The 24,125-nt window shown below is 39.6% G+C and overlaps 1 protein-coding gene across 1 annotated transcript in view; it reads left to right on the top strand.

The window, feature by feature from the left end:
* The window catches only part of ITGA2 (integrin subunit alpha 2), a 48,682-nt gene extending 30,433 nt beyond the window's left edge, over positions 1-18,249 (top strand). The window contains exons 19-29 of the mRNA XM_059491827.1: positions 573-714; positions 2,322-2,414; positions 3,434-3,510; positions 3,609-3,692; positions 6,799-6,901; positions 7,695-7,805; positions 8,275-8,379; positions 8,689-8,802; positions 11,044-11,133; positions 14,404-14,520; positions 15,297-18,249. Of these exons, the coding sequence (XP_059347810.1) occupies positions 573-714; positions 2,322-2,414; positions 3,434-3,510; positions 3,609-3,692; positions 6,799-6,901; positions 7,695-7,805; positions 8,275-8,379; positions 8,689-8,802; positions 11,044-11,133; positions 14,404-14,520; positions 15,297-15,386 (1,126 nt within the window). The 3' untranslated portion in view covers positions 15,387-18,249. The remainder of the gene's footprint in view (positions 1-572; positions 715-2,321; positions 2,415-3,433; positions 3,511-3,608; positions 3,693-6,798; positions 6,902-7,694; positions 7,806-8,274; positions 8,380-8,688; positions 8,803-11,043; positions 11,134-14,403; positions 14,521-15,296) is intronic.
* The last annotated feature ends 5,876 nt before the right edge of the window (positions 18,250-24,125 follow it).

Here is a 24,125-nt window from a genome sequence, read left to right as displayed (position 1 = left end):
CTCTAGGACTCTTGTCAGCTTAGACCAATCCAAGTTTTGGTACCTTAGAGATGAGGACATAGTGAGTATTTGGACAAATTGTATGTGACTGGCCGCTGTTGGGAAAGGGAGCACAATGGGAGAGCAGCAGCAGCTGCAGCAGCTGCTTTCATCCCTCCTACAGGGAGCAGTGAGGATCCTGCAGTAGCTGTGCCAGTGGGGAGTTGTGATCAGCTATCTGGGCAGCACATATTCTAAGTCCATGTCAGATGTATATGCATATATATGCCCATGTGGGCTGCCCACTCTGTCCACCTTCCCACCAGGGAAGACCCCTTGAAAATTCAGCAGTCACTTTGACAACACATAATCAAAGTCCTGCACAGAATACAGTAAATCTATCTGGTTTCAGGAAACACCATCACAGAATTTCTTATGCCAAAGGGTTTAGAAAGCACAGTGTTTAAGTGTGTGCAATGTAGGAAATGTCTTGCTGGGCTTGTTATTTGTTGTTGGCTTCAGGCAACACATTTTCCTGATCCACAGCTGTTCTAGTACCTCTATTTACAACAATGGACTTTATTTTCCAACAGCAAACAACAGTTTATTGTCAGCAGCAAAAACAGAAGACTAACATTCAACGTGAAATTGAGAAATAAAAAGGAAAATGCATATAACACCAGAATCCAGGCTACATTTTCAGACAACTTGTTTTTTGCTTCATCTTCTTTACCGGTGCGTGATACCCAGCTTCACTGTTTCTGTAATTGCCCCTGATTTTTGAACTTCTCAGAGGAATTTTCTTTTTTCCTTTCTAGCAGTGCCTATTCCAGAAAAGAATGTGCATAAAAAACTCTCTCACAATTTGTTTTCTTGGATACCAGAATTATTCCCCCAGCAGATCAGTTTATTTAGGTCAAGGAGAGATATTTCCAACTCAGCATAAAAACTGGCTACTTTTCGAGTTTGACCTCACCTCAGACATCTTTTCCTCACTTTAGGCCTTGGCACCTACATCTGCTTAACTCCCAGCAGCATGCCTGAAGCAGTTGCTGTGCCACAGGGAATTTGTATTTGATAAATCAGATGTGCGGTATTGATGATGAATCCTTAAAACACAGACTTTGGATCTAGAAATAGTGTTACTGCCAAGGCCATGTGTTCCAGCTACACAGTTAATCAGATTGACATGATGGCTATACCAAAAGCTCTTCTTCCAACAAATTTTATCTTAGAGAAAGCAAAAGAGAGGAAATATGCATACTATTTTGGGGAATGCAGTATACCTATAATTCAAATTGTTGCTCCCAATTCCCAAAGGATGAAATGCAGATTTCAGTGCTTGGCTTATATGGTCAGGCTCCTACTGGAGAGGTACGTGATAATCCTGGGGGTGAAATCCAGAGCAATCCCTGTACTGAAGGGAGAGGAGGGATAGCATTCATTCCTGCCCAACAACAGCATTATTCTGAACAATGAATTGGCAAAAGTACTGCACACAGCACTGGGGGTGCCCCTCTACCTCCCCATCCTGTTGTGCAGCAAGATTGTTCATTTCAGTCCTGCCAAAAGACCACACTCGAGCTAGAATTTTCTTTTGCGTTAGAAGCTCTTTTGCTTAGAAGCACTTCAGCCTGCAAGTGAAGTTTGGACCAAAAATGTGCCTGCTTCAAGGCAGGAAGAAAAACATAAACTGAGTATATATGGGTCTTTTTGGAGGTCTTGTTTTGAGGGTTTGTTGTGGTTTTTTTTTTTTCTGGTAGCACAGTTCATGAATGGTAAATGTCTAGTAGGAATGTTTTTTTACAAAAGACAGTACTTTTTAATAAATTCTTCTCTAAGGATTGATAATTGGCTCTGGTCTGTGAATTTGTCTTTGAATCAAGGATGATGACAAGCCAATATTCTGGAAAGTAGTAAACAAACTATTATGTGTGGCAGATTTTCTTACAGAAAGTTTCATTTCTTCCAGCTCTAAGACTGTGTTAATATATCTGCAAAAGTTCTGTAAAAATTCTGTAAAAAAAAGACTTACAGAAGTTAGTGGTAGAGGTGACCTGTTCTCTCTGGCCTGTATTCCTCCTTCCAAGCTCAGCACAAAGTTGTAGTAAGATGATTGCAACCTACAAGAAATTGAGTGGGAATGGTCCTTGTCACCTTCCTTGTGACTTCCTCCTGACCCTGCCTATGCCCCACCTATCTGCTGCATCTCTAGGATTTACTGCCATAACACCTATTTTCACTCCTCCTTACCATAATACATATGCTGTTGAAGGTACACACCTCTCTCTGCCTTATCAAAACCTGACATAAGATGGTGTTTCTGTCTGTTTTCTCTGCAGAGTGATGGGACTGAAGTCTCGTGTCAAACAGGAACAGCACAAAGTACAGTCATTTGCCAAATAAGCTATCCTGTTTTCAGAACAGGACAACAGGTACAGCTAGCATGTTTAAATAACCTTGAATGATACCCAAAACCTTCTCTGCTGTTGTTTTTTCCTAAGTTTGCATTTATTGCTGATAAATGTTTCTTAGATTTTACAACAGAGGTATTATAATAAGCAGACTAGGGCTTAAAATATGTGACTCCCTGTCAGATTAAAGGACAAAGGATTCTCAAAACTCATTTGTCAAAACCCACAGCTTCCCAATGCTGCTGCAGTTATGTAACTTTTGGAGAGTGAAAGCTGGGGACAGAGAAGCACAGAGCATCATGTGCAGGCTCCTGAGAACTGAGCACAATTCCCATCAATTCCCCCCTGCAGTGTGAATCTGGGGTAATTCCCTCACCTGCTCAGTGAAACTCATCTCTTCAAGAAAGCAGTATTGTTTTGGGAGGAGATGGGAGGCCCAAACAGCCCTAAGATGAAGTGCATATCTTTTTTTTCATATATACCATAAACCTCAGGATATCCACAGTTTCATGAAATCTCTTATTCCTCAAGGGCAGAGCAGAAACTGGGTTCTAGCCTCTAACATAATCAGCTATAGCAATAGGAAACTTGCTTGAAAGAACAGAAGCATGATGTCCTGTGGTAGGACATGTGGAATAATGAAAAAAAAAGTCATATATAGAAAGTTCAGCCTGTTCTGAATGTTAATGGAATTGCTCAAAGTGGACCTGCTGAAACAAATGGAAGAAAAGAGTGAATACAAAGCTTGTGTCAATGCTGGAGTTTAAAATGAAGAAATTGTGAACACCTTTTGTTGCAGCTTACAGCTAGTTGTACACAATTTTAAAATGCAAATGACTCATGTTTATGTAAGAATGCCAACTTGTAGGGGAATGTAAGAACAAATTAATTCTGACTATTAAGACATTACCGAAATATTACATGGAAATCTGTAGAGAATTCATGTATAGAGGGCAGTTCTAGATTGTTACACACATGAATAATGTCTTTTGGGATGTTGTACCAACTTGTTTACTATGTGTCACTTGTCTCTTCTGTAGGTATCATTTGATATTAGCTTTGATTTCAACCTTAAAAATCTTCAGAATGTGGCAGTTCTAAGTTTTCGTGCATGGAGGTAAAGTACATAATGATCTGAAAGCAAGTTAGGTATTAAAAGTTTATTTGTATAAAACAATATTTTTACACCTGACTCAAATGTGTTTTGATGAACAGTGAAAGTAAGGAACAGCAAGACTCGGACAACCAGGTCGCCTTATCAATTCCTTTGCGATATGATGCAGAAATTCACTTCACAAGGTATGCTGATTTATGTAATGTAACAGATGTAGATTTATGTATGTAACAGACAAGGGCATTTTGACAAGCTACTTGAAGTAACAGCCTTGAAAGGCCACTAAAATATAATGAAGCTTTGCTTTTGTTTTGGAAGTCATAAGAAATTCCCTCTTCACCAGTAGTTGCAGATTTGTCCATCCTTCCAACCAAATTTAGATGTGAAAAATTAGGAAAGTTGTGGACCCGTGTTTACCTCCAAACACTTGTTACAGATGCTCCTGTGAGCAGAATTGATAAAAAGGTCAAACAGTGCACGTGGTTTTGATAACATAAATAGTATATACTGTATAATAACACTGGGCTTCTTGGCTCAAATGTAATGACATTGGATCAAAACTGGAGTTAGAGTGATCAAAACTAAACAAAGGAATATCAAAAGGAAAAATATGCTCCCCTCAGTAAAGGAGGGAAAGAAAAAAAAGAAAAAAATTATGGATGTATCTGCTGAACCTAGAGCAAGAATATAAATTTTTTAGCAGTTTGAGATAATGGTTTGAACTAAAACCTGAGGTACACCTGGCAGATTCTCCCTTGCTGCAGCTGCACTGTCACTGGAAGCAGACATCCTGCTTTCCCATGCACCTATCCAGATTCTGGCCCAAACCTACCCCTCTGCCTGGTGCCAGCCCATGTAGAAGGCAGGTCAGGGCTGTTGCAAGAGAGATCCTTTACCCTGGAAAGGTAAGGAGAGGCAGCTAAGAAGGCAGGGGGGAGAGAGACCAACAGAAGCCTTTTAAGCCCTTTTATCTTCATGTAGTGCTCTTCAAAGTCCTTATCTTGAGCCCTGGAAACACTTGGTGATTTGGGATGCACTCAAACAGTAATGAGTCTGTTGCTGTTCCAAACAAGAATTATTTCAGTTACAGTTTAACATAGATTGCAACTGAAACAAAAATACATGGGTATCACTCTTGGATCAAGGTAGGATGTTTGAATTTTCATCAAATAATGGATTTATTTATCTCTCCCAAATACTGCATTTCTAGGATCAACATGTAATTACACTTAATGCACTTGGTCACCAATTCTTGATCAAAAATGCTTTTTCATCCCAAAGTGTTAAAAAATTAGTAAATATAAATAGATCTAAAAATCCCAGTAGATATTCTCTTTTATTTAGAGAATAACAAAAATTTTTAAAAGAGGGAGCTGCTTCAAGATGCACAGCAACTATGGATCCAGGAAATTAATATTCAGAGATTACCATAGCTACAAGTACTGTTGGCTGCTGTGTAGGATGAGCTGGAATAGGGACCACAGTACAGAAGATTATGTTACAACCTTCTTTGCAGAAGCAGTTTCAAAATATTTGAGACATGCATCATGAATAGGTGCACCAGTCTTGGAGTCATGCAGAATTTTTGAGATTATTTTAAATGCAGAAAAGCATTTAAGTCAGTGGTTCAAGTTCTTTCAGCTTCTTGAGAAAGTTGCATGAGACCTCACCAGCAGCAGCAGAGACTGCAGGAGCATCTGTGCAGAGGGCTAGCTTCTTAGGAAATTCAGATGGTGCAAACTTGAATCAGTGGGTTTAATTAGCTGAGAAATATGGATTGAAATGAAATGCTTCAGAAGTGAGGAATAATGGAATCTATAAAAGTTATTCAAGGGAAAACAAGAGTTTGAATTCAGCTACATCTCCTGAATATGAAAAAATTCAATTTCATATGCACATCAAAGAATGAAGGAATACCTACTGCCAGAAAATAGTTAGTTATTTTTGCAGATAATAAATTTTAAAGAATTAAATAAAATGCATATTAAGCCATGGCATAACTTGGCTTAGAAAGTATTTACCTGGAATTAGTTCTTTCTGAGGCAGGAGATGCAGCCAAGAAGTAATCCCTTGAAATACAAGAGTTGAGAAAAAAGTATTGTTTTGCTGAAGTTAAGTCTTTCTAGGGATAATTTCCTGAGTTTCTAGGAGAAGATGTAGCAATATGTCTTTCCAGAGACTTCTGAAAGGACTAGGAAGCTGATACTCCACATCTTGGAAGGACTGGAGTCTTCAGCAGTGAGAAAGCAGAAAATATGTCATGTGTGTTTTCACTGGAGTCCTTGTAAGCAAGTCCTTCAAGGAAAGGGCCCATGGGAGAAAGAGGAGGTTCAGAAAGGATCCACAGTGCAGTATGGAGGACCACCATTGATCAGGAAGCACATCTGTGAGACTGTACACACATTAAATTAGGATGGTACTCATGGATGTTACCCAGATTAAACAGGGAGAGAACAATAAAGATGATAGATTCCTTGTGGAACAGGAAGAGCTGATGTAGGAGTTGTAATAGCCTCTATTTATTGTTAACTCACCAGATTGCTTTTTGACTGTTCAAATTAGCCTTCTAATGAAAGGTAATGATGAAGAGCAGATACAGTTCTGGCATGATTTAGCAGAGGAGCTGCTCACAGGTAGCAAGCAGTGGGTGTGATGCACTGCACAGGGGTGTTTTCCTTGCCTTTGAGCATGGTTCCGACTAACTGAGCTCCTCAAGCACCCACAGTTCCTTGCACCGTTCCCTTCCATCACACACCTGCCATTCCATGCTGCAGTGAGCTGAAACCACCCTTGTGTTACTTCGGAAATTCTGGATTTTAAACCTCATAATTACTGAACAATGTGACCCAAAGAGGACTATGAGGGCTATGTGATATGTGCCATCTACATAAACAGGGTGATGCCTGTGTTTCCACCCCCAGCCAGTTACAGATATACCAAGGGAGACAGTCAGGAAGGCCCTTCCTGAGTGAAAAGGTGACTGCAAGGGTGAATGTTGCAGTTTGTGTGCAGAGAAGTTGTTTGCACTATGGCCCTGAAACAATGCAGGGTCTAGAAGCCTGAGAGAGCCTGTATCCTGTACAATTCTCTTGTCTTAATTTCACATGTTTGTTCCAGCTCTGGGCTTCAGCACACCATTTTCTTAACCAACTTCGTAAAATTCAAACAACATTCTAAGTGACTGACTTCTCTCTCTGTACTTCTGACCTGTTTCACAAAGGCATATCCAGTAACATATGTTTTCAAAGCAGCTGCCAAATTGAAATGTATTGTTTTATGGTTGTTAACCAGGCTTGCCAATATCAACTTTTATGAAGTATACTCTGGTCATAACATTCCTTCCACTGTGAATAACTTTGAAGATATTGGCCCCATGTTCAACTTCTCAGTTAAGGTTAGTAAGTCTGTTTTGTTCTGGTTCAAGAAGTTGCCTTAGCTCCCTCTGTAGCCTGCTCCCAAAACCTTGTTTAAAAAAACACTCCTGCTTTCATTGTCTGATTTTGAAGCTTTTGAATAAGTCAAATAAGGAAAAAAAAATTGCAAATAGCATAAGTTCTTGGAGTCTTCATAAGGTTAAGGATGACATTTGCACCAGTAGAATGGGGGAGGGATTGGTCCTGCACTGTGTACATATTTAGAAGATGGTTAATGCTTAACTTCAGGCCAGCTTCGACTGTTTTTTCACAGAGTCTCTTGACAACTTGATAAAGAAAAACAAGTGTTTGCAGGCTTGGACTTTGAAACTTGAAGTTTGGCAAGGGTTAAGGGCTCAAACCTGATGCAAGAACTTGCCAAATCACAGTGCTTATTACATAACACGGAAAAAAACCGTAGATCCAAATATGCAACGTGGAAGAAAGTTAAATTATGTTCCATTTCCATTCCTGTAACTGCTACTCCAAAGGACTAAACAGGCCTATTGGCCATGGCAGAACATTTGCTTTTCAAAACATATTTCATGCAGTTAATATGAACTCTGCTAAGAAAACAGACAGGAAACTGGAGCTATACAATATACTTTCTGCTTTACTATTCACAAAATTACTACTCCAGTGTCTTAGTAAAAAAAAATTGATATAAAAGGAGTCCAGTTCTTCCATACTCATCCATTATTTCTAATTTTCTTGGTGTATCAAATAATTTACATGTAGCTTCCTGAATTAACTCTTGCGTTTCTTGCTTTGCAGGTAACAACAGGAAGTATTCCAGTAAAGATGGCATCTGTAACAATCAATCTTCCCGAAATGACCAGCAAAGGCAACCCACTGATGTACCTAACTGCAGTCACCACAGATGAGGTATAGAACTGAATTCTGTTTTGGGAGTTTATCAGTACTACAAACATTAATTATCTCCCCAATATTATGGCTTAATTTAAGGGAATCCATATCCATACTCTTTCTCCTTGTCCCTTCCTCATAAAGAGGGAACCACAATGCCAGCAGTACACTAGGTTATTACTTTGCAGATGTGGAGTATCTGGATCTCTTCAATTAGGTCCTTCTCCAAGTTCCTGAGAAATTTATTGTAAAAATGAAATTATTAGATGAGGAAAAGCCCTTCAGGTCAATCTAGGGACAAAAAAAAAGTGTCATAAGAATTACTTACTCCTGACCAAAACCACATACTTTTAGTTTTCTAAAGAATTCCGTTTTCACACTTCAGCTTTTAACAGCCACCATCTAAGCCTGGAAATATATATTACTACAATAAGTATAAACTCCCAAGTAGCATGTCATCCACTCTCATTCCTGCCATCTTTTCTAGGTCAGAGGTGTTACTTGTGATGCTCAGATAAATCCACTGCAAATAGGGAAAAGACCTTATTCTCCATCTTTCATGAAAGAGAACTTCAGAGCTTCCAAAGAACTGGTGAGTAAAACCCAGGGCTGCAGTAAGCAGGACCTTCTGAGCTGAGGGAAGCAGAGCTGACCTTCTGAGCCCACTGCTGTGCTTGTGATGAAGGCTGTGATGGGGTGGCATTCCTCATTTACAGAGCAGGAGCTCAGCCTATGGATATTCTTTCAGATACTGCATCTGCTTTAGCACATCCTGTAAGCACTTAATTTGTATGCACAGAACTGCAAGGGCAAGGGCAAAAATTCTAGATGTTGCAAGAATATTTTTTAAAGTGTATTTTTAATGCATGCTGTTGCTTCTTCTTGCTGTTTCCCCTGGAAGAACTGTAAGAACGTGAAGTGCAGTACCATCTCATGCAAACTGGAACACATTGCACTGAAGGGAGAGTACTTTGTGAATGTGTCCACCCAAATCTGGAATGGAACCTTTGCTGCCGTGAGTATCAGCTGCATCTTTATAGAGAATACAATATTCAAGTATTTTCAAACTCCTGATATTTTTCAAAGTCCAGTACAGAGACCTTACTAAGAGAGTACAGAGTACTCTCAGAGTACTTACGGAGTACAGAGACCTCAGTCTAGAAAGACCTTCCTTTACTTTGTATTGGTGTTATTTTTCCCGATTGAAAACTTGAACGTGAAAGTAGTGAGGCTGCATAACGGAGGCGATAAAACTTCAGTCCAGCACAGAATCTAAGAAAATGCTATGATAGTGCAACCTTCACTGCTGAAAAAAAAGTTTCCTACATCTGTTAGAATCATTCTTGGGGAACTACAGTTTCCACAAAACTCATCATAGGACAGCAGAGCACAGTACCTTCATAGTCTGTAAAATAATCATGCTTTTTAGCTTTTGAACATCACAGCACAGATCGTGGTCATTTTAGATCACATCAAAATACCAAAGCCCTGTTAGTGCTGCCAGTTCTATTTGCTCTATTTGATAGAGAAAGTGTGGAAACCATCTTTAATTGATTTTTTGTGTTTATTAGAGTAGGTGTTAAAGAAACAGTACTTGCTTAGAGACCTACAGGATGCTTCAAAAAACAATCAATATCTCAGCCTGTTTTCAATCATCATGTGTCCTCCAGGATATAACTCATCATGAGTTACCAGACTTTTGAAGTTAGACCATGTTTGCTTCTTAGCTGGGCAACCAACCAAATGATCTTGGAGCCCTGGGTTTGCCTAATGCGTCAGGAGCATGACACAGTCTCCTTAGTGTGTCTGGTGATTGTTGTGGCAGGTATTGACATTTAACAGCAGGGCTGTTGTCAGCTCCAGCATTCAACTGTTAAAAGGAAAAGGTCAGGTTGATATTGTTAAATGTGTTATGGCAGTGTGCGACAAAAAGCATCTGTCTGTCTTTAGTGTTTGTATTTTCCTAATCAGCTGAGTCAAGACCATTTGTTAGTGCTGTTAGGTATGCAGAAGGTGGAGACTTGAACAAAAGGTTATTACCCTCACTAACAAGTGAGTGGGAATGGTTTGTTTACCATCACTGGCTGATGGGAAGGAAAGTTCATATGTGACAGTTCTCCTCACATCTCCCATTTTGTAATTTTCTATTTGGTTGTAAAAAATTCAGCACAAATAGTCTTGCAAGCACTCTCTCAATCATGCACATTATCAACCTTTTTATTTAGTGGCAATCAGCCATTGTCCAAGAAGGACATTCCAGGCTTGCCAGTACCTGCTAAGCAAAGAAAAGATGTGTTTAGGAATTGAGGTGCTTTGAAAAGTGCTCAGGTGTTTTTCTAAACTTTTAGGTGTGCAGGACACACTACTTGGGCAGATGGCCTCAGTGCAGGGATGCAATAACTCACTGCAGAGCCAGTCAGTTTGGTCTGTTGGCCACTGCAGACCCACAGCTGCCCACAGTACCTGGCCCTGCCACAGAGGAATGGCTGAGGAGGCAAAATGGCAGAGCAGGCATTGCCTTTGGGTCAGCTGGAGAGAGTGGTCCTGTGCTCCCACGGAGCTGAGGCCATTCCTTGTGGTGCTGTGGAACTGCAGCAGTGAACTCACAGTGTCTGCACAGCCATGCACTTCTCCTCCAGTACATCCACAGAGAGAAGTGGGATCTGGCACAAGGTCCCTTTTCAAATAGGAATTGGCTTAGGATTTTTGACATCATCTCTGTTTTAGCTGAGAGCGCTATGTCAGAATTTGAGACGTGGAGAGGAACACATAGCGAAAGGAAAAAATAAATGGGGAAAAACAGAAGCACTGAATAGAAGTGAGGGTGGGGAGAAGTAAAAGAACATCCAGTTTCCATTTCTTTCAAAGGCCAGAGATATATTCCCATCTGTCTTTTGTTGCTGTGTCTCCTTTTCTCACTGCTATTTCCCCCCATCTCTTGCCTGACAGCTTTGAAATAACTATAAAAAGGGTTACGTAAATATTTCCTTCTGTTTTGCTTGAACTGTACATTAAAGAAAAAGAAAAACCAGTTCCTCAATATCACTGCTAAGTGGATTACTGATATATAATTACTTTGATTGACATGTTTGCTGGGGAAAAATATTAAAATAATTTTCTTAATACTGTGATTTACTTTTCTGGCTGTGAAGTCCTCATTTCAAGGACATCAGACTTCAAGGACTTTCAGAATATCTACATTTTAATTGAGTTGCCCTATTACAGAATTTACAGCTGTTTTAATCTTCCCTTTCAGTTAATTTTCCAGACATTACAACTCTCTGCAGAAGCAAAAATTGATACAAATAACCCTGAGTTATTTATCATTGGAGAGAATACCCTAACTGTAAGTGATAGTTAAATATATTTTTTCAACTTCTCTATCTTTGACTGTATTAAAGTGATAGTATTTCATTTTCAGCATCCTTTAGGAGTACACAGCAACTTGATTATGTTGAAATAATGTATCATTTGACTATATACAAGTCCCTTAAGCTATTAAAATGTTTTCATTTCAGCCCACTGCTATAAAAACCAGATATAGTTAAAACCTGTAGGTCTTAAATTGTAGAACTCTGAGAAAAAGTCAGCTAGAAACTTCTGAAATTCAGAGAGCTTTCTGTTCATGAAAAGATCAAGATTTGGCTTTCTTGCTGCAATGGAATTAATTTTTATAGATAAATGAGCTCTGGGAAACCTGCTCACAAATCTGACTTATAGTTTTACTTACTTTTATAAGAGTATGGTTTGAGGTTTCTACACAAATGTTTGGCAAAGTTCTCCAGAAAATAATCTCATTTGTAAAGGAATGTGGAATATTTTTAGCGTTTGGAATAGCTGTCATATGGACTATGTGGACACAGTTAATCTCAAGAGAAGTCTCCATACCACTGCTTTATTAGTACTGAATTCTTCTTCCAAGCTTTCTATACACAAACATAAAAAACTCTGGAAGAATATAGTAGTACTGTGGTAATTACTGTTGTAATAAAAGAGGACGCCTTATTCTCTTAGTCTGTCTTGAGAGGAACACTCTTCCATTTGCAGTACTAATTTCAGATTTATTTTTACAGGACTTAATAGCCTATTTTACCCATAAAATAACCAAGGCTATTAAAAAGCAAAATGCAAATTAGTAAATGAGTCAAATATATGTAAGAATGTGCAGCATAGCTCATTCACAGGCAATAGAGAATTCAACTAAATGTGTACAAAGCAGTTACAGATTGGTCTCTCTCACTGTGTGGTATGATCGTCATCCAATACCATTTTTAATCACTGGTTCCTCATGGGTCACTCTATTTTTTGTGAAGAACCTCTAAATAAGCCATTTTGTAATCACTAAAACCTCCAGTGCCTGAAGAGCAAAGGAAGTATGTTTTCACAGAAAAATTACATGCCAGTATTTGAAGTGTTCTGAGTGCTTCAGTTTGGCATGGTATTATTTCTATTATGCGATGAAGCTCATTACTATACAATGCAAATATTCCAGGTAATTGCACAGGTTTTTTAGGTAACTCATGAATAAGTATTTTTCCACATTTGAAGCATGGTACTGCCAAATCTACATTACCAGAAGTTCTGTTGGCAGTTTCAGGAGAACTAGAATTTAATTATTCAAATGACAGTTGAAAAATGAAAGTCAATTCCTCCCCCAGCCATTGAAACATGTGCAACTGGGACTTCTACACCTTTGAGGCAATAGCTGAACAGACCCTGAAAGTTTTCCACAGGGTTCCTTGGAAACCAAGTGGCTTTTGGGGACTTCCAGCCTGACCTTTACTCAACAATCTAGTGCCCTGTGAGAAGTCTTGGTAAATGTGCCAGGTTGTGAAGGTACATTCTCCCTAGAGCAGACACTTTGACACTTGTAGTCAGTACCCAGCACGGTACTTCTTGTCAGGCCAACAGGGATACCCAGTCTGCCCTTCACACTTCCTTGGGAACAGGCAGTACAGAAGCAAACAGAGCTTATTTCCCTTCTTACCCTGTTAATTTAAATGGATGTAGTAGGATACATCCAATTTAATATCTGCCTTACTCATCCATATTCTATATACCTAGTCCCTGGAAAGAACAGGTATTTCTGAAATGCAGTTCATCTCATCCTAAATTTGATCCTGAAAATAACTAGGGTGAATTAGGCTCTTAAAAAAGTCTGTCCTCCTTTGGGAGTCAAGGAACCATGCTGTAGATAAACACCAGATGAGTTGAATCCCAGTTGCCTGGTGTCTTACTGACCACAGTTTAACTTCAGGAAAGATAATTTGTTGTTAGGCATCAATTTTCCTTTCCAATAGTGCCACTTCACTGTTAATCTAATGCAGAAAGCATTACTAGGCAAACTGCATATATGAAATTGGCTTATTACATTGGATGAACTGGGTTGTTGTTTAGCCAAATAAATGAATATTGCCTTTTGATGCTACATGGGGAAGCTGCTTAGGTATTTTTACGTAAAAGCTTTCACATTTTTTCCAGTTTGGAAAGGACTGCCAGCTGGAGGCCAGAATGTTAACCTGCTAGAATCATTGCTATGGCCATTCAGTTAGAAAATACACAAAGCCATCCTGCCTTGGTGAAATGAATACACATAACCACACCTAGCACAACACTGGAGCCTTCCAACAGAAATTACTTAAATCACTGAAATGTCAGTCCAGTGCAAGTTTCCCAGAAAGCTTAAGATTAAATTACTCCAGACAAATGCACTGAACAACTACCCTGAGAAAATAAAGCAATGTGACTTGTTTTATCATGTTTCAGAAAGGAAAAAAACCTTTCAGCTAACTGCATGTTGTTCCAACATTAAATCCAAAAATTTGACAGTTCATAAATATTACAGCAATATCTCTCCAAGAAACTCTGTTATATGTAATTATATATTTGGCTATACCTAATCCAGCTAGATAGGGTATCACCTGAAAACTAGCTTCCAGACACTCTATACTCCTCTGGGAGCTCTCTGGTATTGCTTGTGGTTCAGGAGATGTAGGTGTTCCAGAGGTGCTCCTGTTTGACCTATACATCTTGCAGCAAATCCCTGCAGTTGACCCAGGAGAACACAGATCACCATGAGATCTGTCAAGTCATTAGTGGTTTCATAGAAGGTAGGAAGAGCAGGCAAAGGAGACTGAGGCACCTGCCCAGCAGGAGGATTGGAATTTCAGCAGATGTGATGGTGTCTGGCCTCAGTGATTAGTGCTGCCTCCTACAGCTGCTGAGCACAGATAACGGGCTCTGACAACGCTTGGTGAAAAGGAGTGCTCCTCCAGCAGTCTGATTTTAGGGCTGTGTAAACATGGCTGGTTTACACAGCAATGGTGTGTGGAGCCTTTGAAAGGCCTGCTGTTAATGGAGAGGCAGCTGGCAAGAGAGATTGGCCTGTTAAGCATAGCCAAGAGTGATGAGGGCCTCTAGTCCCTAGCTGGCATTGCCGTGTGCCACAGTGCAACCAGACACCCATGGGCACCAGTGAAAGGGCTGCAATTGCTTGGTGCATTCCAGTCACTGATCCTGGAATAGGTGCAGTCCAGGCATTCTTGATCATTGGTTTCCAAATCCTACCTTATTTGCAGTTCACATGAGCCCCTAAGACACAATCTCTCTGTTTCAGATCCCAGTTACAATAATGAAGCCGGATGAGAAAGCTGAGGTACCAGTAGGTGTTGTGATTGGCAGCATATTGGCTGGACTCCTCTTGCTGTTGGTACTGGTTGCTGTTTTGTGGAAAGTAAGTTGGTACTTATATCTTAAAACCGGAAAGGGATAAATATATTTGGGCTATTTTCTTTGGAATCTCTCTTCTCTAGTGTGAAACAAAACCACATCTGCAGTTTGGTGGTATGAATAATACTGCGTTGACATTACACCCTTGACATACTTTAGAAGGGTTTATGAAATGAGTCCTTATAGGAAACGGTAAGATGATGTTAAATCACCTGCCAATCATTCAAAACAGGGGCTGTGACATTTACTTTTTTTCCTTTCAACACTGTCTGCCTCCTTCCATAATATCCTATCTGGGCTCTGAACACCCATGATATTCCCAGTGGACAAGGGTGGAGATTATGAACAAGGTGAGAGAGGACATATTTTGGACAAAAGAACAGACAAAAGAAAGGGAAAGAAAGGGCAGGGGCAAAAAGTAAATTACAAAGGTTACATAGAAAAAGGGGAAAGTTTTTCTGCGTGCCAGGGCATTGGTGTTTGAAGTGCTTCTTGGCACACCAAGGCATCATGGAAATGTCCCTATCTCAGCAGGGAGAAAACTGGCTAATCAGCACTGCTGCTCTAGCATTCAGTTGCACCAGGTAGGAGTTTAGGGCCCACCTCCTTTCATTTTAGAGGCAGGAATTGTCTACAAATCAAACTCTATAGTGTATGCTTGCACACAGCTGCATTTTTACCATCACAGTATTTAGTTTTGCTGAGCAATGAATTATCAATGACTGACTGCAATTATCAATGACTGACTGCAATGTGGTGTTATTTTAATACTTCTCACAGCTTGGCTTCTTCAAGAGACAGTACGAGAAAATGACACAGGATATAGAAGATGTCGATGAAATTGCAGAACTCACAAAGGACAAAGACTGAAGATGAGTTACATGGATAAAGAGGAGATCTGAGCCACCAACAGTAGTTGTGATCAGTCAGTTCTTCAGCTGGAGTGCCTTAAAGCTTAGTAACATTTAAACATTTTTAATGAAAGTGTCTTTATAGATGAAATATTTTACAGATTCTACTCTATTGTAAGAGTAACTGCAGGACAGTTTGGTTTTTTCAAAAATGATTTATAATGCCTTTTCTTGTAAATTTTTGCCTTTCAAACAAACTTAACCCTTAGAACTGGCAGGTCCGGAGTATACAGTAACATACTGTTCCAGCAGCCCTTCTCTTGATCCACTGCAGAGTGAAACAGAAGAATTTATTTCAGATTATTGTGGAACAGCATCACTTGGTAATTCAGTTGACAAGTACCACATGTGTTAAAGGACATTTTCTATTAAGCTGATGATGAATGTGTGGTGAATACAGCTTCCAGACTGGGAGAAGAAAAGTCATTTTTTCATTGACTAGCTCCATCCTTATTGTTTTAGAAAAATAATTTCCACCAGCAAACCTTTGCTTTAACTAATCTATAAACTGGGAACTGTGTATGAAGATGTCTGTCTGGATGCTACAGGACAACTGGTTGGGCAAAGTCTTCCAAAAGTTCTTATTTCTTGCACTAAGGTCACAACTAAATTACTGAAGGATATTGTTTTGGGGAAGTATTGTCAAATAGTATGTATAACTGTCTTCTGCATACTTTCTTCCTGACAAGAAAATATGAATTTCATAATCACTTACAGCATGTTCTCTGCAATGTTATTACTCATTTTCATCTTGAGAAGCACTACTACTGTTATGCTGGCCTTTATACTCTCGGTCCCTCTGATATCAGTTTGGTCTTTGACATAAATAGAAAAGACAGTCAAGATCTTGCCTTTAATTCTGTACTGAAAGATTTTGCAAGACCAAGAGCATAGAGTGAACTAAAGGGGATAGCTGACTGAGGACTTACGCACGTTACAAAAGGGGATAGTGAAGATCTAAGCTCTGTAAAATGTTTACTGCACTTACTTCTTTAGCATCTCAGTGCCCTCCAGGAGACCAAAGTTCAGTACAACCTCCTTACCTACCACATTTTTTTTGGTCCTACCTGTTCATGTCTTGATGAAGTTAACTTATGTTTTATACAGTGAAGTACTGTAGTGCTCTGGAATGAGCTCTGAGCACAACACTTGAGTGACTTTGTGTTGGTTACACACCTCAAGTTTATCACATGCTGTTACGCTGCCTGGTTATAATGAAAGCTCAGTCTTATACAAGGCCCATGCTGTAAGACTGGTAACAGTCAGGGGAATTGGCCTTTTGCTTGCCTTTCTCTCTCATGCCTGTCAGTTACACTTAAAATTGATTGTGAGAGAAGATGTGTGTGTTTTTTGTATGCATGCTGCCATGCAAGTGAGATTGTCTGCAACTTGAGGTGATTTACTTGAAGAGTAAAACATGCAAATGTGCCTGATTGAGAACACGAAGTTATGGTTTCTTCCCCCCAAAGCTGGCTTGTAATTATGCTTAGGCACTTTTCCATTATTTTTTGAGGGACTAGGCTTAAGCACGTTTGAAAGTTTTACTCAGTCTTTTTTAATAGCTAATCAGTCAAAAGCCAACCATCCCTTTGGCAAATAACAGCTTCATTTGCAGCAACAGCTGGATTATGCTCAGTGTAGTTTTATATGTGTTTTGAATTTATTTTGTACCTATGAAATGTTACATTTTGGGACATTTTGTTGCGGTTTTTCTAACATTTTGAAAAACAATTCAGATTCTTATATCAATTATGAAACAAGATTATTGCCATCAGCTGAGTCTGTGACCAACACAAATATTTAAAAAGTGGGGAAAAAATATCAATTGCATAAATCTAAAGAATAAGCTCCTGATTTGTAATTATAAACTTTGAGGGCAAATGCTCTGAGAGTAGAAAGAAAAAATTTGTCTGCCTCAATTCTTATATAAACTTGTGCAGAAAAAAATAACCCCTACAGCCATGTATGTGGGAAGTTCCTACATAATCAGGGTCATGCACTCCAGAGCAGAGAAGGAATTTCACAATACACCAGATGGTAGAATTTTCAATTTCTGGTGCTGCCTACCAGGCAATTCAGGCCTTGACCCAGATTTCCTTCTTCTGCATTCAGTGGGAAGTATAGGTCAATATCAAATATGCATCTTCTTTGGGGATTTAACAGTTTATCAATCAGGTAGCAATGATTCAATTCACTAGCCTTCACTGGGTTATATTTTGACATGGACAATATAATTCTCCTTCCCAGCCTGGACACAATACTGCTTTTCCAAAATAAAGGGGAGACATAGCAATGGGTAAGGTTTTTGTATTCTAACCTAACCACTCCAAGTTACTAGTTTATTTTTCTTTTACAATTAATACTTAAATGGATATTCAGTTTTTGTAATGACTAAGTCTATTGCACTTTTAAGTTGGCACAACCGCAAATAATACTGGAAATATTATGTATATTTTGTATTGTGTGCAAGGGTTTGGTTTGTTTTTTCCTTTTAAGTTTACTTTTTTAAAGCAGCATGTTTTAAATACCCTGAAATTTTCAGCTTCAGCATGTACTTCTCTTTGTGCTTGCAGCAATACCTTCAGCAAACTCAAGTTATATCTGATTCTGGTCTTGAAATCTAGCTGCTGATTTCCTGAAGTACTAGAATCAAGTCCAAAATCTGAGTAGCTTTCATGTGAGCCTATGTATAAAATTGGAATATACGAGAGAGTTTATAATAAAGTTGACTTCTAAAAGCTAGCATGTAAGCTCTGTGGGAGCAGGGACTGTATCACTGTGGTGGCCTGTCTGAGGGCCTAACAGCATTACTGCAATAAAACCCAAGACTACTGCTGAACACAGACTCATTTATTTTTAGACAGCACCCTAAAGAGAACCAATGCTACTGAAAAAGCACTGCATAAAATGGGGCCAGATATGGCTTTGTCCCAGTAGCACACAGTGAGAACCTGAGGGTTTGACTCTGCTAGGTAGACAAAGACACTGCACCTGAAGTCTTGCAGATCACAGTCCAGAGTGAAACATAACCAGTAAGCTGTACTGTACTGTAACCCAGCTCACATAAGCGCAAAATATTTGTAAAGCTCTAGCTGAGTAGATGGTGTTAAAACATTACCATGGCCAGGCCTTCCTATAAACATGGGCTTATTATCACTGCTATCTAAAATCACATCCCATTCTGCCAGTCTCTGCACTTTATCTATTTACAGAATTGGTCAGCAGTAGCTTTTCACAACTCTGGCTCTGGCTATACCCCACCATATGTTGGAAAAGCTGAATTCAACTTTTCAGCAGGAACAATGTGGCAAAAGAAGAGAGGGAGGAACTTGGCTATGAATAGAAAGATGACAGGAAGACAATATTGTCAGAAAGTACCACCTGAAAACTACACATTTTTACATAGCTTTTAATTTCCACTTCCAATTACTCCATACTTTTACCAGTGGTACATAAACACTTAGGTTTCAGGCTACCAATTTTTACACTTCCATCACAGAATATCAGATGAACCAAATCTTAAGGCACAAAGTTCCGTCTTTCAGCAAGTCTTAACTGTTTGCAGAATTACAAGCTAGATTCCTTATATACTGACTTATGTATGTGCTGGTTTTGACTGGGGCAGAGGTGCAGTAGCTAGTATGGGGCTGGGTTTTGGATTTCTGCTGGAAACTGTTGATAACTCAGGGATGTTTTATCTGTCAGTAAGCAGTGCTGACAGGTTCAAGGCCTTTGCTGCTCTTCACCCCACCTCACCAGCGAGGAGGCTGGGGGTGCATAGGAAAGTGGGAAAAGGACAGAGATGTGACAACTGCCCACAACTGACCACAGGCAGTCGGAGTGTTTGGTGTTTGTCTTCCCAAGCCACTGTCACATGCAATGGAACTCTGCTTTTCTGAGTTTGACTCAACCTGCCTGCCAATGGGAAGTGGTGAATGCATTCTTTTGTTTTGCTTTGCTTGCACGAGCAGTTTTTACTTTCCCTATTAAACTTCCATCTCAACCCATGAGACTTCACACTTTTACTCTTCCTATTCTCTCCCCCATTCCACTAGTGGCAGTGTGAGTGAATGACTGGGTGGGGCTGAGTTGCTGACTGGGGTTAAAGCCCATCCAAAACGGAACTACAACAAAAGATTGCAAAGTAAAGACTAAAAGAATTAAGGTATGAAAATGCATCTCAAAATCTATAGCTAATTACCTCAATTTTTTATTGCCTGTGAAAGTAAATGAAGTGTACATTTTCATAGCTTTAAAAAAGTGTCCTACATTTTAAGTGAACCTTTTTGTTCTCAGTTAATCAATTATTTGTATGCAATCACAGGTTTTAGTATGCTAGCAGTTTTTAAAATGTACTTGCCCCTTAAAATAGTCAAAATGGAACTTTTATAGAAAGAACTGCTACAAAGATAGATCAGGGTGCTAATTTACAGTAAGTTGATACAATCAAACTTTATGGTGTGTTTGTTTTTCAAAAAACTGGCCTAAGGTGCTCAAAGAAACTGGTAATTTATAGTCATCAGTCTATTCTGAACTCTTTTCAATCACCTCCACAGGACAGTTAATTGTATTTAATGGCATTTAATGCTCAAGGCTGTTTTTCATAGCATTTTAAAAGGGAAAGGGAAGCACTGTCTGCTTTAACATCTAATTTGTTAATAATTAGATTTACCAGTTCTTCCTTTTAATGCTTCTGAAGCAACAAATGAATGTGCTACTCTATAAAACTACAACTTAGTTGGAACAGCTGTGCATAAAGTGAGCAGAGAGAAAGGCCAAAAATCTAGTTCAAAGTTGAGCATCTAAAGGCTTCATTCCTGAGTGCAGCAGTGCCACTCTCATGAGCAACAGCCAAAGTGAGGGTCTGTATTTGCCAGCATGGGCAGCACCTGAGCTCAGCCATCTCTTGGCTGCCATCTCCTGGGGAGGCCCCTTATAAAACAACCCCTTCCTCCCCCGCCCCACTATTCCATGACAATCCATCAGCTGCTGTTTTCATCGTATGCATCAGGCTGAGCTTCTCTTGAGAACAGAGCACAATGCTCAAAATCAGGAAAGGAAACTCTTAAAATCAATCAGTGCTGGTACATGGATGTTCAGCCAGACAAAGGGGTGGATCAATGTATTCAAATTTTGCCAGCCAAGACTAAAGCATCTTTTCAGAAGGACAAATTATCGCTCTGAAGACATGCACTTCCACAGACAGCCCTCATCTGGCAGATATCTACAGGAATCACATGGTGACCCTCTGGGTCTGTAGCATTTGTGTCTGGGAACATTGCTCTATGCACCAGAGCCACCAACTCAACACAGCTGGCCTCATGAAGAGGTGGGATTAGCCTTTACTCTGGACAAGGAAGAGAAACAGCTGGACTCATCCCAGAAAGCTGGGTCTTCCTTGTAGACAGATCTGCAGCTGTCTATCCTCCCACTCAATGGACCTCACCATAACACAGAGTAGCCCTCATCCAGCACTGTAGTTCTGCATGTGTGGACAGCAAGAATTGCAACAACATCTTTTCTTAACACACATTGAGACACTGCTGGGATTCATCCCTTGGCCTGGCAATTTGTAAATGCTTCTGGGACACTTCAGACACAGCTTAAGCATTTATCTTAGAATACAGTAATCTGCCCTCTTATGATAATACTGCCCTAGCAGAGAGGGTAGCCCTACAGAGGGAGGCAGAACTCTGAGTTCAGAGCATGAACTTAAATTTCAGTGAGATACATTTTACCTCTAATTAGCACATCATCCCTCCCAGAAACATTTCCATTTCGCTTTTACATGCCAGCTGAAGAACCCAAAGTTACACAAGACTGATATATCATTGTTCCAGAACAAAGCAGTACTTGCCTCATGCACAGCTAGGGACAAAAAATGACATTTCATTGTCTTTACCATGGCAGCATACACACATTGTAACACTCAGCTGTGACTCAGTACAACATCTCTTCCATTCATTGTTCCTGGTCACTGTGGGGAAGTACACAATTATTCTCTCTTCTGCACCCTCCTTCCCAGCTGCATTGCTGATGGGGAAGGTGCACTTAAGGTCACCCTGGAAAAATCTTCCAGGAGACTGCAGTGCTAGAAAGGCACTAAAGAGACACTACTGCAACTCAGGAATTGCCCCTGATCATGGGGTCCCAAATAGAATTTAACAATGGTAACAAAGATATACTATCGATTTTCTGTATCAGAGCACAACACTAGTATGGAACCACTGCATAAGTTTCACTTAATTCATAAAATATCCACTGAAAAACAAGCTAACATTTATTTTTGTGAAATTAATACACTAATTAGTTGCATAGTAACAGCAAACATAAACATGGAAAAATGAACACCAAGTATGAAAAAGTTCATGTATTTCTTTCTCTTCTAAAGTGAAAAATAATTCTTTCACAAGGCAAGTGATTGTGCTCAGTATTCTTCTGTACAATTCCCAGGAAAAATGACATTCAAACAGCAGAGGGCTTCTCTCCAACCTCCAAAAAAACCGAAAACTCAGTCTTGTACTTGACCACCTCTGCCTAGATAATAGGGCCCACATGGTTTGTAGAGTGTTATCTGTAAACATGCAAAGAGCAGCTGCTGTCCTGCAGATGAAGGCCTGACTTCCACTGAGGAAAGTACATCAACAATTTAATAAGCACAGTTTAACAATGTTTCTGCCTGAAGCTGTATGTTTCCTTAAAATTTGCTTAATTCAGATACAGTAACTAAGTATTAAAAGTGATTAAAATCCCTGGGGGAAAAAAACCGATCATGACCTACTTTCCCCATTTTACTTTGTGCAGCTAGAAGTTGTTAGTAGATTTTTGCAGACACAATAAAATACAATATACAGCTGAAGCTTCACTAGTATGTGATGTAATGATTACAGAATCAAAGACTGGTTTGTGTTGGAAGGGACCTTACAGATCATCAAGTTGCAACCATCCTGATATAGGCTGGGACACCTTCCACTAGACCAGGTTACTCAGAACCCCGTCCAGCCTGACCTTGAACCTTCCCAAGAATGGGGCATCCACAGCTTATCTGGGCAACCTGTGCCAGTGCCTTACCACCCTCAGAGTAAAGAATTTATTCCTATTATCTGATCCAAGCCTACCCTCAGTTCAGCTTAAAGCCATTCCCCCTTGTCCTTGTGAAAATTCCCCCTCCAAACTTATTGTAAGCCCTGTTTAGGTACTGAAAGGTGATGTAAGGTTTCTCTGGAGCTTTCTGCAAGCTGAAAAACCCCAGCTCTCAGCCTGTCTTCATAGGAGTGGTGTTCTAGTCCTCTGATAAACTTAGTGGTCCTCCTCTGGACTCATTCCAACAAAACTTCTTGCACTGGGGGCTCCAGAACCAGATGCAGTGTTCCAGCAGGGTCCCTTGAGGGCACAGCAGAGGAGCAGAATCAAACCCTTTGACCTGCTGGCCCTGCTGCTTTCGGTGCAGCCCAGGACAGAGCCAGATATCTCGGCTGCAAGTGCACGTTGCCAGCTCATACTGAGCTTTTTGTTCACAAATACCCTCAAGTGTTTCTCCCCAGTGCTAGTCTTGATCCATTCTCCCTCCAGCTTGTACTTGTGATTGGGATTGCCCTGACTCAGGAGTACGACCTTGCACCTGAATTATAAATAACTATATATGATATAGGAACATATATATGAGCAACTGAGCAAATAATTTTGCATTACCTTATTTTCCTTCACTTGTATCTACCTTGTCTACACTGATAATGACAACTAGATAACAGTGCCTCCCAGCATTAGCAGAACTGCCATACACAATGGGAGTTTGAACTATTAGCATCTAAATACTACCATGGCACAGGAGAATAACAAATCAAATTATCTTGCTCAGACACATAACCCAATATTTCCAGAGAAACCCAGGCATATTATGTCAGTTCATTTAACTAGTTTTCGAAACAGTAACAAGAGAAAAACTGTAATAAGATTAAATCTGAAATGTGAATATAAATACATATATGAATTGCAGTAAGTTCAAAAAACTCCCTTTTCTTTGAAAAACTATTCCATTTGATGACTTTTAATCCCCACACATATTAAGTCAAATTACTGAACATAATTACACTATAGTTGTGTATTTGTAGTAATAGCTGGCTTGGGTTTTTCCTCCTGCAGCACCACACAACTACACAACCAAAAAGTCACTTCAAAATTTTGTCTAGACATCATTAAGTAGTTACAGATTGGCATGTTATTGCTAATGCAATTGTTTTTGCTGGTAGAGTACTAGCTTTAACTTTGTATCAATCCCTATCCATATCGTTTAATTCAATGGACTCATAGTATCAGCTGCACAGTAAAAATCTGTGAGACAGAGCTACTGGAAAATAAGCACTACTAAAAATTTAATAACTCTGGGGTATAGTTTGTATTTTCTCCTCTGTCTGCACTAAAATAGTTTATCTACTTCAAGTAGCTTTCATGTTAGAAGAATGTCAAAATAGCATAAAGTTTGCAAACTTTGTCTGCAGTCATATAAAATTAAACCTCTCTGAACTTTCAGATTGAAAAAAATGCAATTGTCCTGTGGTGACCTGTCATGCAGACAGAGAACACAGACTACCAAGGTAAAAGAATTAGAACGGTATTTATCACAGAGTAGTCTAAACCTTGCCACAAAGAATTTTAGGGAAGATTCTTTTTAAAACTGACTCCATGTTAAAAATGCACA

The sequence above is a fragment of the Ammospiza nelsoni genome, chromosome Z (genome assembly GCF_027579445.1).
Source record: "Ammospiza nelsoni isolate bAmmNel1 chromosome Z, bAmmNel1.pri, whole genome shotgun sequence".
Lineage (NCBI taxonomy): Eukaryota > Metazoa > Chordata > Aves > Passeriformes > Passerellidae > Ammospiza > Ammospiza nelsoni.
The sequence above is the reverse complement of the archived record's forward strand: the minus strand, read 5'-3'. Positions and strand labels throughout refer to the sequence as shown.